The sequence below is a fragment of the Sorex fumeus genome, unplaced genomic scaffold (assembly GCF_029834395.1).
Source record: "Sorex fumeus unplaced genomic scaffold, SorFum_2.1 ptg000006l, whole genome shotgun sequence".
Lineage (NCBI taxonomy): Eukaryota > Metazoa > Chordata > Mammalia > Eulipotyphla > Soricidae > Sorex > Sorex fumeus.
This window is the reverse complement of record NW_026606063.1, coordinates 12224795-12238056: the sequence shown is the minus strand read 5'-3', so window position 1 is coordinate 12238056 and position 13262 is coordinate 12224795. Positions and strand designations below refer to the sequence as shown.

The 13262-nt window shown below is 52.5% G+C and overlaps 1 protein-coding gene across 1 annotated transcript in view; it reads left to right on the top strand.

Moving 5' to 3' along the window:
* The first annotated feature begins 6149 nt into the window (after positions 1 to 6149).
* EFR3B (EFR3 homolog B) overlaps positions 6150 to 13262 on the top strand; it is a 79187-nt gene continuing 72074 nt past the window's right edge. The window contains exon 1 of the mRNA XM_056123025.1: positions 6150 to 6329. Within this exon, the coding sequence (XP_055979000.1) occupies positions 6323 to 6329 (7 nt within the window). The 5' untranslated portion in view covers positions 6150 to 6322. The remainder of the gene's footprint in view (positions 6330 to 13262) is intronic.

Below are 13262 nucleotides of genomic sequence, written 5' to 3'. Positions count from 1 at the left end.
TTCACCAGATATTTGTACCCTTGTCCCAATTTGCCTGCACCTGTCCCCCTTCCCTATTGATAGCCACTAATTTCTCTTATAGTCCAAAAGTTTATTTTTTTTATTTCGTTGGTCATCTAGTTGTTTCCTCTCTGTACACATCTGGGTAGTATCCCCAATGTTTGTCTTTGTCTGACTTGTTTCAATGAATTAGTACCTTCTAGATGTCCATTCAGGCTGTTGCAAATGGCAGAATTTCATCTTTTTGCAGGGAGGAGTCCACACCCAGTGGTGTTCAGGGTTTACTCCTGGCAGAAGCAACAGCTAGGACTACCCCTGAGCACCATACCTAGAGTAGCCCCATTGCTGGATGTGTCCCCAAAACAAAGAAGGAAGGAAGAGAGAGAGAAACAGAAATGAAGGAAGGAAGGAAGGAAGGAAGGAAGGAAGGGAGGGAGGGAGGGAGGGAGGGAGAGAGGGAGGGAGAGAGGAAGGAAGGAAAGAAGGAGGAAGGAAAATGGGTCTTGGGCAGAATGTTCCAGACTTGAATACACCTAGGCTGTTTACTAGAGCATTTGTTCACCTCTTTAGGCCTCAGTTTCCCAGCTGCAAAGTGGAAATACTAACAATGACCCCGAGGGGAGCTAAGAGCAGTACCTGAGCTGACCTGTGTCAAGCCTGCATAGAACCTGTGCCCCAATGAGCATCAGAAAAGACGAGGCCTTTGCTCCTTCTCTCCCACCACAGCCTTCCATCATGCACCCAAGTGGCTGATACCTGCAGAGACTTTGTAACCACAGGCACATATAGGACAGTAATTCCCATCCCCCTTGCCCGTGGACTTCCTGGCATTGGAATGACTTGGCTGGCAGTACCCCCATCCAGCTCCCATAGACTGTGGCTCACATCCTTTCCCTCATGATCTGTCCAACTTGCATTGTTTCGCTCCCTGTGTCTCTCGGTGCGCATATTCCCATTGACACAATAACAGACTCATCCAAGGACAGACATCTCCTGTGCCCTAGTTGTTGAGTGCTAGCCTGGATCTAGGAGCTGTGGGCTTCTGCTCTTTGGATGCCATGAGCTGAGTGTGTACATTCCCGCAAGTCTCGGTTTGTTGGAAGAGAACAACAACACAACCTTAGATTGCTCACCCAGCTTTCCAGCATAATTTTGTTGGTTAGTTTTAGGGGTCCCTGTTGGATAACAGTGCGTTGTCCTTGCTTCTCCCTCAGGGAGATTAGGTTTATTGAGCTGCTCCCACAACAGTGCCCCTGAGGCACACCCAATTCCATCAGGCACTGTTTAGCAATGTCCTTTTTGTATAGACACAGGAAGACAGTTAATGCTATGCTTTTATAATGTGGGAGTTTATTGACTCCAAATAATATTTACTCCTGGACATCAATATTTACTTTACCTAAGCATCAGTTGACCTTAGTTCCTACCCTCAAAAGCAGGGTCCTGATGAAGGGACCGGATGGACACAAGGCAAGCTGTAAGCTACCCTGGAATCGAAAGAGAACAAGCCAAGTGCCATAAGAAATATAATAAGTTAAAAGCATGGTCATGGGCCAAACTCTGTCATGACCCAATAGGAAGTAACTGAATAAAGGACCCTGCTGACCCAAGAATAGTTGAGATAAGTACCAGGAGGTCTGCTCCATGTTTTGGAAGCTGGCAGCATATGCTGGGGAAAAAGGCAGCTCAGATAGAGAAGGTAACACCAAGTAAAGGGTGTCTGGAGGATTCGTTCAGCGTGCGAGATGTGTGCTGAAAGTAGACTATAGACCAAACATGATGGCCACTCAATACCTCTATTGCAAACCACAACACCATAAAGGAAAAAGAGAGCAAAAGGGACTGCCCTGCCACAGAAGTGGGGCGGGGTGGGGGGATGGGGTGGGGGGGTGGGAGGGCTACTGGAATCATTGGTAGTAGAGAATGGGCACTGGTGGAGGGATGCGTATTCAATCATTGTATAACTGAAACCCAAGCACGAAAGTGTGTAAGTCTACAACTGTACCTCATGGTGTTTCACTAATAAAAAAAAAAGAAAGAATGAAAGAAATAATGAAAGAAATAAGGAAAGAAAGAAAGGAAGGAAGGAAGGAAGGAAGGAAGGAAGGAAGGAAGGAAGGAAGAACCCTGCTGGGGTTCAGAAAGACTAACCTGGCTTGAGGACTGTGGTCTGGAATATATAGCAAGATGTACCCAGGAAGTAAATATTATTTTGGAGTCAATTAACTCCCATGTTACAGAGCATAGCATGAACTGTCTTCCTGTGTCTATACAAAAAGGATATTGCTAAACCATTCAAGTGACATAAAGGAAAGAGAAAAAGCAATATAGGATTATTAGTGCTTGATGGAATTGGGTGTGCCTCAGGGGCACTGTTGTGGGAGTAACTGAATAACCCAAGCTCTCTGCAGGAGGAGCAAGGGCAACCCAATGTCCTCCAACAGTCCCAATGCATTGCTCAGCAGTGCTGGGGGACCATGCAGCATGACCCTCCAGCACAGTATTTGCCAGAATCTCCTCTATGTCTCCAAGGACCAAGGTCTGGGATGAACCTTTCAGCACTGACTACACAGAGCCCAGGAGCCCTCAGCTTCTTGGGCCAAACACCCAGTCAGGGCTATGGCAGGGAGGGTGCTTGCCTTGCAGGCAGTCAACCTGGATTCCATCTCTGGCACCCCATATTGTCCCCTGAGCACAGTCAGGAATAAGCCCTTAGTACTCCCAGTGTGGCCCCAAAACAATCAGAAGCATAGGCAATCAAAGGGTGTAGGCTGGCCAGAGTGACCCACTCTTGTGCCCTAATTGTGCTCCTAGTGGGCTGAACCGGAAAACAAAGACTGGAGGGAGGGACCGGCTGTTCTGGGCCCGGCTCAGCCATGGGTGTACAGGAGCATCCCAGAAGCATGAAAGTACAATTACCAGTAAAACATAGGTTGCGTGGGGCTGGAGTGATAGCACAGTGACTGGGTTCGATTCCCAGCATCCCATGTATCCCATGTGGTCCCCCTGAGCACCACCAGCACCAATTCCTGAGTAGCCCCTGAGCATCACTAGGTGTGGCCCAGAAAACAAACAAAAACAACAACAGTAACATAAAGGAAGAGGAAAAAACATAGGTTGACACATACTTAATGAATAAGGAATATTCATCTAAAATACACGGTAACATATAATCATTGATTGAAACAAATAAATATAAGGGTGCTCACTGAAACACAGCTTAAACTTTTTATTCTGTGTGGCTGGGAACATGGCTAGAATTCAAGCTTTGCAAGTCTGAGGCCCTAGATTTAATCCTTATCATCTCCTACCCCCCAAAAAATTTGATTTTAAAAACTAGGCTGAATGTAGTAAGAACCTTTTTTTTTTAAGTGTAAATAGGAGCCAAATGTTGCCTGGTACATACACTAATAGTAATTTCATATTTACTTAAAATTCAAATCCAACTGGGCATCCTGCATTTTTTATGCTAAATCTAGCACCCCTGGATGGGAGTCTTGGGGTGGGGCCCTCCGGATTCCCAGCCTGGCCCCAGAATGCCCTACAAGTCCTCGTTCCTTCTTCTGTGTCTGCTCCAGGCAGACTGATGCGTCTCCCCACACTCCCATTCTCTACCATCTGAGTTCTGCAAATTACTGCCACCTCTGTGATCATGGTCTCCATTATCCCACGGCTGGCATCCTGCCCGTGCTCCAAGACCCAAGGCGAGCATTTCTGATCCCCCGTTGAAGCCCTCCACTGTCCCTTCTGTGAGCCTCTGCTGTCAGCAGTTATTCCATTTTCTTAGGTTTTGGCCAATGTCTTCTTTCCTGCATATCTTTAACAGAGGGAAGCTCTAATAGGGAGGGAATCATTAACTATCTGATAAAAAGAACGAATTAACCTATCCTTCCTCTGAATGTCTTGAGTGCAGCACCTCGCATTCTCCCTTATAGTGAAATGCTTTTTTTCCCCTCCTCAAATCAGTATTTGTCTCGCACACTCAGCCAGACAAGTCACTGTGTGAAGACAGACACTGCATCTCTCCTACTGTGCCTCAGACACTTGGGCTTCATGAATGTATTTTGTGTCGAGCAGAGCCTGACCTACAGTTCTCTCAGCGCAAGGGGCATATCTCTGGGTATCCAGCCCCAGCTCTCTCTACTCCAGACTCCCGCCCTCTGGATGGGAGAAACAGTACAGCGGGAAGGGCATTTGCCTCGCAATCGGCCAACCCAGATTCGATCCTCGGCATCCCATATGGCCCCCTGAGCACCTCCAGGAGTAATTCCTGAGTGCAGAGCCAGGAGTTACCCCTGAGCATCGCCAGGTGTGACCCAAAATAAAAGCCAAAAAACCAAAACCCAAATTCCCCCCACGGCCCCAGAGTGGGTGGGACTCAGGAGCAGCCGTAGCCAGCCAGAGAGGTTCTAGAACAGTCGCAGAGGTGTGTTGGGAGCCTCCGTGGGAGCCTCTGTGGGTTGCTGGGGCAAGGCAAGCTCCAGGAACCTTCTCAGAGCTTTGCCCGGGGCTGAGAGGAGCAAAGAGGGAAAGGAACAGTAACCTGGCAATAGCCAGATGGGCCAAGGGGTGGTGAGGTCAAGGAGCAACTGAAAAAGGGTTTGGCAAGTCCTTTTTTCAGCATGTCCCAAGATTACAGCACGCCTGGACCTGTCCTGGCATCTCCCCGCCTGGAATGAGCATAGCCCCGCCCCCAAAGCAATGGAGAGAGCACTATCCCAAGAGTCCACAGACTGGATTCTTGCTCTCTCCCAGCCTTGGTTGAAGAATGATTTCTTTGAATCTGGGAGAGGGTCCATGGTGGGCTTTCACGTAAGTTGCATGTATGTTTTCTCACTGTCCTCAAGTAACTGAGGTTCAGAGAGGGAGGATGACTACCCTGCCAACACACAGCTCAGCTGATCTAGGGGAAAGGACACAGGTTGGCCTGACGTGCTTGGTTCCTCCTCTACGACCGACCAGGGACTTGATGGAGTCTGTAGGGTCTGCAGACTTGCACCGATAGAATCTTTTAAAGACAAGAAAGCTCAATCACGGGGTTAGGAGGAGACACGGAGCAAGAGATGGCTTGGCTGGCGGCTGGGACAGACAGGTGAACCTGGGCTGGAAGGTGTCTTCAGGGCACGGGCGGGGCCTTCCTTCTCTCTTTGTCGCACCCGGGCGCAGAAGGTGGAGCGGTCGCCCTGGGTCGCTGCTGCGGAGGATCCTGGCCGCCAGGCTCGTGACTTACATGCAGGAACCTGGGAGGGGACGAAGCAGCCGACCTCTGCCAACCCCTGCGACGCAGCCGCGTTTCCGGCGTACCTGGAAGGACGCTCTTGGGCAGCAAGCTCCCGGCCGAGCAGTTCATTAGACAATCGGGTTGGCCCAAGTGGGGGAGGCCAGAAGGCCGTTGTCCGGCCTATCTTCCTGGCGCACGTCAGCCCACGCCTTCTGGACAGGGGCGGGGCAGGGGGCACACCTGAGCTCCCGGAGTCCCTGCGGACGTGTGGGACCCACGCGGTCGGGGGCTGGGCAGCTGGCGAAGGGAGCCGGAGAGCCGGTGGGTGACTCCCCCGAGGGAACCGTGCGGAAACACAGTCGCTCTCGGGTGGGTGTCAGCCTGGGAAGAGGCGCGTCTCGGGATCTGGGTTTCCCCGAGGGGCGTCTGGGAGGAGCCGGCAGAGGGAGGGAACTTGTGGGGCCCGGGTGAGGGTCCCTGCAGCCCGCAGAGGGGTTATTAGCATATCCCCGCCCTGTATGGGCATATTCCCCGCCCTATATTGGCAGACCCCGCCTTATATTAGCATGTCCCCGCCCCATTTTAAGCATTCCCCTCCCTATATTAGCATCCCCGCTCATATTACCATACTCCGCCTTTTATTAGCATGTCCCCGCCCTATTTTGGCATACCCCTCCCTGTATTAGCATCCCCCGTCCTGGATGGGCAGATCCCCGCCTATATTACCATACTCCGCCTTTTATTAACATGTCCCCGCCCTATTTCAGCATATTCCTCCTTGTGTCAGCATGCCCCGCCCCGAATGGCCAGACCCCGCCCTCTATTAGCATGTCCCCGCCCGTATTAGCATGTCTCCGCCCCCCGGTGCGGCCCCGCCCCGCCCCGCCCCGGGCCCCGGCGGAGGCGGGCCGCGCTCAGCCCCGGCCGCTGAATGGGCGCGCGGCTGCGGGCTCCGGCCCCCCGCGCCCGGCCCCGCTCGGCTCCCGCCCCGCCCGGGCCTCCGCCGGCGCCGCCATCCGCCGCTCCGCCTGTGAATGAAAGGCAGGCGCCGCCGGGGGCTGCTGGCAGGCGACGCGGCGTAGACGCGGCCTCCTGGCGGAGATGTACGGTAAGGAGGGCGCCGCCTCGGGGCTCGCAAACTTGCGGGACGCCCACCTTTGTCCCCCCCTCGGCGGGGTCCGGGCTGGGTTCCCCGCAGCGCGGTGCGCTCGCGCCGGGGCTGGGAGGACAAAGATGCCGAGGGCCGGGGGACGCGGGGGTCCTCGCGGGGCTCCTGCGGGCTCTGCGTTTGCCGGCGCCGGGGCAGGTGGGCGGTGGTCCGGCGGCGGGCTGGGGCGGGGAGGGGTGTCGGGGATCGGGGGAGGAGCCCCCGGCGCCGAGCAGACCTGCCCGAGCGGCGCGGCGGAGGGGGTCGCGGGCCGGCGTTTGCGGAATTAACAAAAGCGCGTTGTGCCGGGGAATTGCAGCGCGACGCGACGCCGGGCCGGCGCTGCGGGGACGCCTTCGCGCTGCCCGGTGTCCGGCTCCCGGGAGGCGGCTGGCGGCACCCGCGGGCCGCCCTGCTGGACCTGGCCGCCGCCCGCCCCTGCCGCGGTCCGCCCAGGCCCCCCCAACTTGCACTTTCGCCCTCCGCAGTGAGGACGCGGGACGCGGCCGCCGAGGGCGCCACGCAGTTCGGGGGGAGCCAGAACTCTGTCCGCTGACCTTTCTCGCCCACTCGCCCGGGCCACCGCCTCCACTGGTGTGCAACAGTTAGCGAGCCCCTCACGCTGCGCCGCAGCGCTGCGGGGGTACCGGGGATTCTTCTGGTGTGGGTGAAGGAAAGCCAGCGCTCAGGTGCTCGCCTAGCAGTGCTCCGCCTTGCAGTGCTCAGGAAGGGAGCCGAGACCCAGGGCAGTGTCGGAGGCGGCTGTTTGGTGCAGCTTGCACAACTGCTGTGTGTGTGTCGCGCGCGCACACACACACACACACACACACACACTCACTCACTCACAGAGGAATCTTAATGGGCTCAGGTCCATCCCACCCAGGTCTAGCAGCCATTCGCATCCAGACTGCCAGGGAGGGGTTCAGGTGGTGGCCGGGAAGGTGCAGAAGAACCATTCCCAATTTAACCCAGCTACTTCCCTCGGCAGAGGCTGTGAGTCACAAAGTTTGCTTGCTGGAGGCAGAGGCAGCGCCAATGTGGTGGAGGGGCTCAGTGCCTGGTGTCCCCTCTGAGAGAGAGAGAGAGAGAGAGAGAGAGAGAGAGAGAGCAGGCCCCTCCATCATTTCTCAGCTCCCCTCCACCCCCCATAAGACACCTGCGCTTGTCAAGCAGGTCAAGACTGCACCAGTGTCTGCTCAGCAAGTCTTGGAGGGACCAGCGTCTTGGTCTTCCGAGGGCGGTGAGCCTAGGAAGAAGGGGAAGTTGACCTCAGCCTCTGGGGCCAGGGAAGCAGGTGGCGGTTGCAGGTCCCCAGGAGAGAGCTCTATTTTCTTACTTGCTGTTTCCCCGTTTTCTTTTTTTCTTTCTGCAGAGTGAGCAGCCTGGAGCTGCAGATCACTTGACAAAAGCATCTGACTGCCCTGCAGGGGAAGGAAGGAGCTAGGACGAGGCCCAATCAGAGTAGGGGGAGAATCGGGAACCCCAGTTCTGCTGGGTCACCTTGGGAGCCCAGATGGTTCAGTTGTAGACCCGAGGTTCCTGGGTGCTGGGGGGTTCCGAAGTAAGTTAGAGGAGTGCCGGAGGGGACCAAATGAAACGCCAGTCTCTCAGCCTGCTATTTTGGGATCCGCCGCAGTTTTTCATTTCTCCTTTATAATCTGTTTTCATGTTATCCCTCCAGATGTGAACAGGCAGGGTGCTCACCCCTCCCCACCCAGTCTTTCACAGAAGGATCCGAATGAAGGAAGCCCATAGATAGTGCCCGCGCTGCCGGGGGGAGAGAGCTGCTAAGTCTCACCTTGAATAGGGTCTCGTGGGCGGAAGTGGGAGAGGGCACCCGCTCTGCATGGGGCAAGGCTGGCAGGCTGGGGGTGCATGTTTTCTTGACTTTAGTGAGGTGACAGGGTCTCTCTGCTACTCGCCATCTTTGTCCCCAGAGAAGTCAGCAGGGCGTCGAAGAGAGGTGGTTGGCAGGTTGAGTAGAATCAAAGACATCTCCTACTTGGTTCTGATTTTCCAAGGGATTTATTCCAGATGGCAGAGTTAGAAGAAACAGGAAGAGAGGATACAGGTCTCTGAGCTCAACACACCCGTCTCCCAGATGGGCCGAACGCACCTTAGGAAAACGGCACCTGAGTTTTAGTAACTGATGGGCAGGGAGGCCGTTGGAAACACCCACAGTCACCCAAGGGATTAGGTCAGAGGCCAGGCAGGTGGCCCAGTAAGCGGGTGTGCACGCTTTGTGTGCTAGAGACCCAGATTTTATCCCTGCCACTGCATGGAGTAGCCCCTGAGCACTCCTGGGGTGGTCCCCACAGCAAACAACTTCAAGGAAAGAAAGAAAAATAGCGTTAGGACAAGAGAGAGAGCTAAGGTGACCCTCAGTACCACCTAAGCAACATGATCCATCAAGAGTTTATGTAGTTATATAGTTATAGAGAAATAGTACAGTGGGCAGGGCACTTGCCTTGCATTTGGCAGACCCAGGTGCAAACCCAGGCTCCATCCCCAGCACCCCATATGGTCCCCTGAGCCTACAAGGAGTGATCCCTGAGTATGGAGCCAGGAGTAAGCCCTGAGCATAGCCAGGTGTGGCCCCCAAATCAAACCAAGCAAACATAAAAGAATTCATGGCTTGGGGCTGGAGAAATAGTATAGGGGGTGGAGCACAGCCTAGGAGCACCAAGTGACCCACCACCTTGCAGCCCCTTGGGGGGCATTCTGTATTCGCTTCATCTCCCCACCTCATCTGACCTCTGCCCCCTCAGTGTCCTCCCTCTCGTCTCCTCCTGCTTCTTCTGACCTTGGAAGGGTCAGGGACCCAGTGCGTTCTGGGACAGAGACTCCAGCTACTGGGTCAGCCCTTCTGGCTGTGTGACCTCAGGCCAGTGCGGTCAGTGCTAAGAACTAAAACTCCGGCCGGCGGGGCACAGGCATCTGACTTCTGAGTTCCTTGCTCGCTCCCCGCTGGTACCGCCCAGACCTCCCCCTTCACCCACCTCCACCAGCTCCTCAAGCTCCCCTGTGATCCCTGGGCACCCCAGGCTGAACCCCAGACTCCCTCGCGGCCAGCCCCCTTCGCCCCAGAACCTTTCACCACACCTTCTCCCCTGCACCGCCCCCTCACTGTCCCCAAGTGTCACACCCTGGGCACTCCACTATCCACAGTCTGAGCACCCTCACACCCTGGCAGGAAAGGGAAGGTGCTTTGTGCAGGGGTAAGAGGGCAGCAAACCTGCCCAGAAGGAGGACTAGGCTGCGGCTTTCCAGGAGAGCCCCTATGCCCAGGCACTGGGCACAAGTCCTTGTCTTCTTTCTTCCCAGGGTGGACCCAGGGAGGAAGGCTGCAGGGAGTGTGTCCCTCTTCCCCACCCGGTTCCCCTCCCTTCTGTTGGGGGATGCTGGGAAGGGATCTAAGGAGGGGCCAGGCTCTAAGGAACCCTCTCACCCCAGGTCATGTGCTTTGTGCTTTATGTGGGAGATGCTGGCTGCAGGGGGAATCACCAGGGCCCACGGCTTTCAGGGAATATGCACACCAGAGCACACATGTGAATGCATTTATGTGCATGTGTGTGCATACATGCCTGTGCATGATTCTCTGTGTGTGGCAGAGAAACTGCTGGGCAGAATTGGCTTGGCCTGAGTGGTAAAGACTCAAGGATCCTGCATTTTCTCATCACAAAACCCCACCACTACACACAGAGAGAGAGAGAGAGAGAGAGAGAGAGAGAGAGAGAGTTTCCCTCACACTCTCAGTCACACACAGTCTTTCACACACACACACTCCTCCCCCTATGTCTTGGGGTTCCTGTAGCCCCCCTGTGTGTGCTGTGGCCTGTTCATGGGAGCGATGCATGGCCAACGCGCCCTTCCTACCCCAGCTCCCAATCTCCTTGGGAGTGGCAGAATGCAGGGTCTGTTTCCTCTCTGCTGCTCACAGTTCAGTGAACTCAAATGGGTTTTCTTTAAACATAAAGAAAAATTTCAAAGTTTTGGGACCAAAGCAATAGTACAGTGAGTGGGGGTGTCTGCCTTGCACACGGCCGAGGGTTTGAGCCTGTCATCTCAAATGGTCCCCCCAAGCACTGCCAGGCATAAAGCCTGGAATCAGCCCCTGAACATCTCCAGGTGTAACCCTAAAGCCAAAAAAATTAAAAAAAAAAAAGTTAAGATCGCTTTATAAAAAAACTGAAAAGAGAGGAAGGAGAAAACCTTTTACCCACAATTTTACCCACTGAAACCCACCTTTTCCATGCTTATATCAATTTCCACTAGGTAATCTGTTTGCTTTCCCTTTCCTTTCATTTTTTGGCTGGATCTTGGCCATGTTACCCCGTAAATGATGCTGGGGGCCCCTGAGAACTCCCTAATCCGTTCTGAACCTTTGCTCTGCCCCTCGGTGTCCTTCTCTGAGCTCTTGAGCCCAATCCCTGGATCCAGTCCATCCACCTCCTTCCTTGAGTTCAACTCTCAGTTTCTTAACTTAAAATGGGAGGAAGAGCAGTGAAATGAAAATAAAGCATCTTTTATCAGCTTATTAATCATGCTTATGATTCTATTCTTTATATCAAGCAGAAGGGAAATTTGACTGAAAGCCTTCTCTGATTGTCATCCATTCCTTCCAGAAATCTGGGAAGCACAGTGAAGTGTGAACAGATACAATCGCTCCATCTCTTTCTTTCATGCTATTTATGCGGTTGGAATGATTCATTATACATACTTTTTGTTTTCTGGTTTTTCAACTTGACATTATAATTTAAGCATTTCCCCCAAAGTTAATTAAAATTCACTGGTTGCCATTTTTAATAATTATGTACCTGTCCTCTGAATGGATATTTAATTTCCTTTCTGGATACTTAAATTGTGCATAAAGGTTCCAGTCTAACCCTGGAAAGAGTAAATGAAGGCCAAAGTTTTCTCTGGATTTTGGAATATTTCCCTCGATGATATCCCTCTAAATGGATTGATTAAGAGATTTTAAAAGATCTCTTTTTTGTTAATTTGTTTTTTGCTAATTGTCAAATTACTTTCAGTTTTATTAATTATATTCCCACTAGCAGGAATGAAAATGCCTATCTCCCTGTACTTCTAAAGACATTAAAAAAATGAGATTTCCCCCACTAATTGTTGTTATTATGATAAAGTGTATATCACTTTAACTTGTATTCCATTACTTGTGAAGTAAAATATTTGTGATATATTTTGAGAGTGGAGAGGTAGCTCATCGGAGAGGGCATTTGCCTTGCACATGGCTGACCCAGTTTCGATCCCTGACATCCCATATGGTCCCCCTAGCACTACTAGGAGTAATTCCTGGGTGCAGAGCCAGGATTACTCCTCAGCCTCGCCAGGTGTCACCCAAAACAAAAACCAAAACACACACACACAGACACACACACACACACACACACACACACACTTCCTGTATATATGTTAACTGTTTGCATATGTCATTCACTGACTGTCTTTTTTTGAGGTGGAGGGAATAACCCACACCTGGCAATGCTTCAGGCTTACTCCTGGCTCTGTGCTCAGTGCTCAGGACTCACTCCTGGTGGGGCTCTGGTGAGTGCTGGGGACTGAACCCAGGTCAGCTGTGTGCAAGGCAAAGCGTCTTATCTGCTAGGCCATCTTTCTGGCCCCAAACAGGTTTTAAAGCATGGGGGGGGGGGGGGAGGGCAGGGGAAAGAAGGGAGACGAGCTGGGTTTGGTGGTATTACAGCTGGGCAAGATGGAATGGAGTCTTTCCTTGGTGGGTACCAGCGATGTATTGAAGTCCAAGAGACCAGCGAGCTGCCTGGGTCTGGGCAGAGTCTAGTGGAGGTTTCTGTGATGAAGCGGACCGTATCAGGATAAGTTTTCACTTCTCCCGTGAGTAGGAGAAATCCAAGGGGATTTTAAACTGTGAACAGGTTGACTTACTCGAAGACATTTTAGGGAAATGAAGTTGGGCCCAGGGCAGAATGGGCAGGTGACAGCGTGCAAAGAGCCAAGAAAATTGCCACGGCACTGGTGGTGGCCCCAGGTACACTGTGCAGTGGCAGGTGTTTTGGTGCTTTAAGAGAAGCAGTGGGATTGGGTGGTGGGAGGGGTGGGGCTAGAGGGTCAGGTGAGTGGAAACTTTAAAGAAGCAGTGGCCAGGCCCACAGTGTGGCTTATGTAAGCAGACAGAGAAAATCAATTATTTTAAAATAGGGGCTAAAGTACCTAGAGCTGTGTATTTCGTATTATTTCATTTATTCTAAAGGGACTTTGGGGCAAATATATTATACACAACATGCACAGACACATTACAGTAGAGATACAAGCAAAGAAAACTTAAGTACCAACAGAAAAAAATAAATAAATGAAGTCAAGAGGATCAGAGAGATGGCTGAGTGGGCTAGAGGGCTTTGCGTGCAGGAAGCCCAGGGCAGAGCCCTGAGTTCAAAAATGGCAGTCATCCCCAAATAATAATAATAATACCAAATAATAATAATAATAATAATAATAGAATAAGCAAGTAAATAACTAAACCTAGTAATAAAGTTAGTGGGAGGGAGGGTCGTGTAGGCCAGCCGTCCCTGTCACAAATTCAATTTTTTTGTTTTTGTCTTTGATGTTTTTGATTCTCATCCAGCAGTGCTCAGGACTTTGTACCCAGGTACCGCTTCTTGTGCTGTTTAGGGGACCAAATGCAGTGCCGAGGATAGAATCCCGGTCGGCCATGTGCAAGGCCAGCACCCTACCCACTGGACTGTCTCTCTAGCCCCCACAAAGCCAGTTTTGAAGTTCCTTCCGGGAAAGCTAATTTTCAGCTCCCCGGAGGCCAAACGAGAGGGGGAAAGTCCTTTGTCAGATTGCCCAGCCTTCTTCAGGAAATGCTTTAAACGGCCGTTGCCTAGGACAAATCCC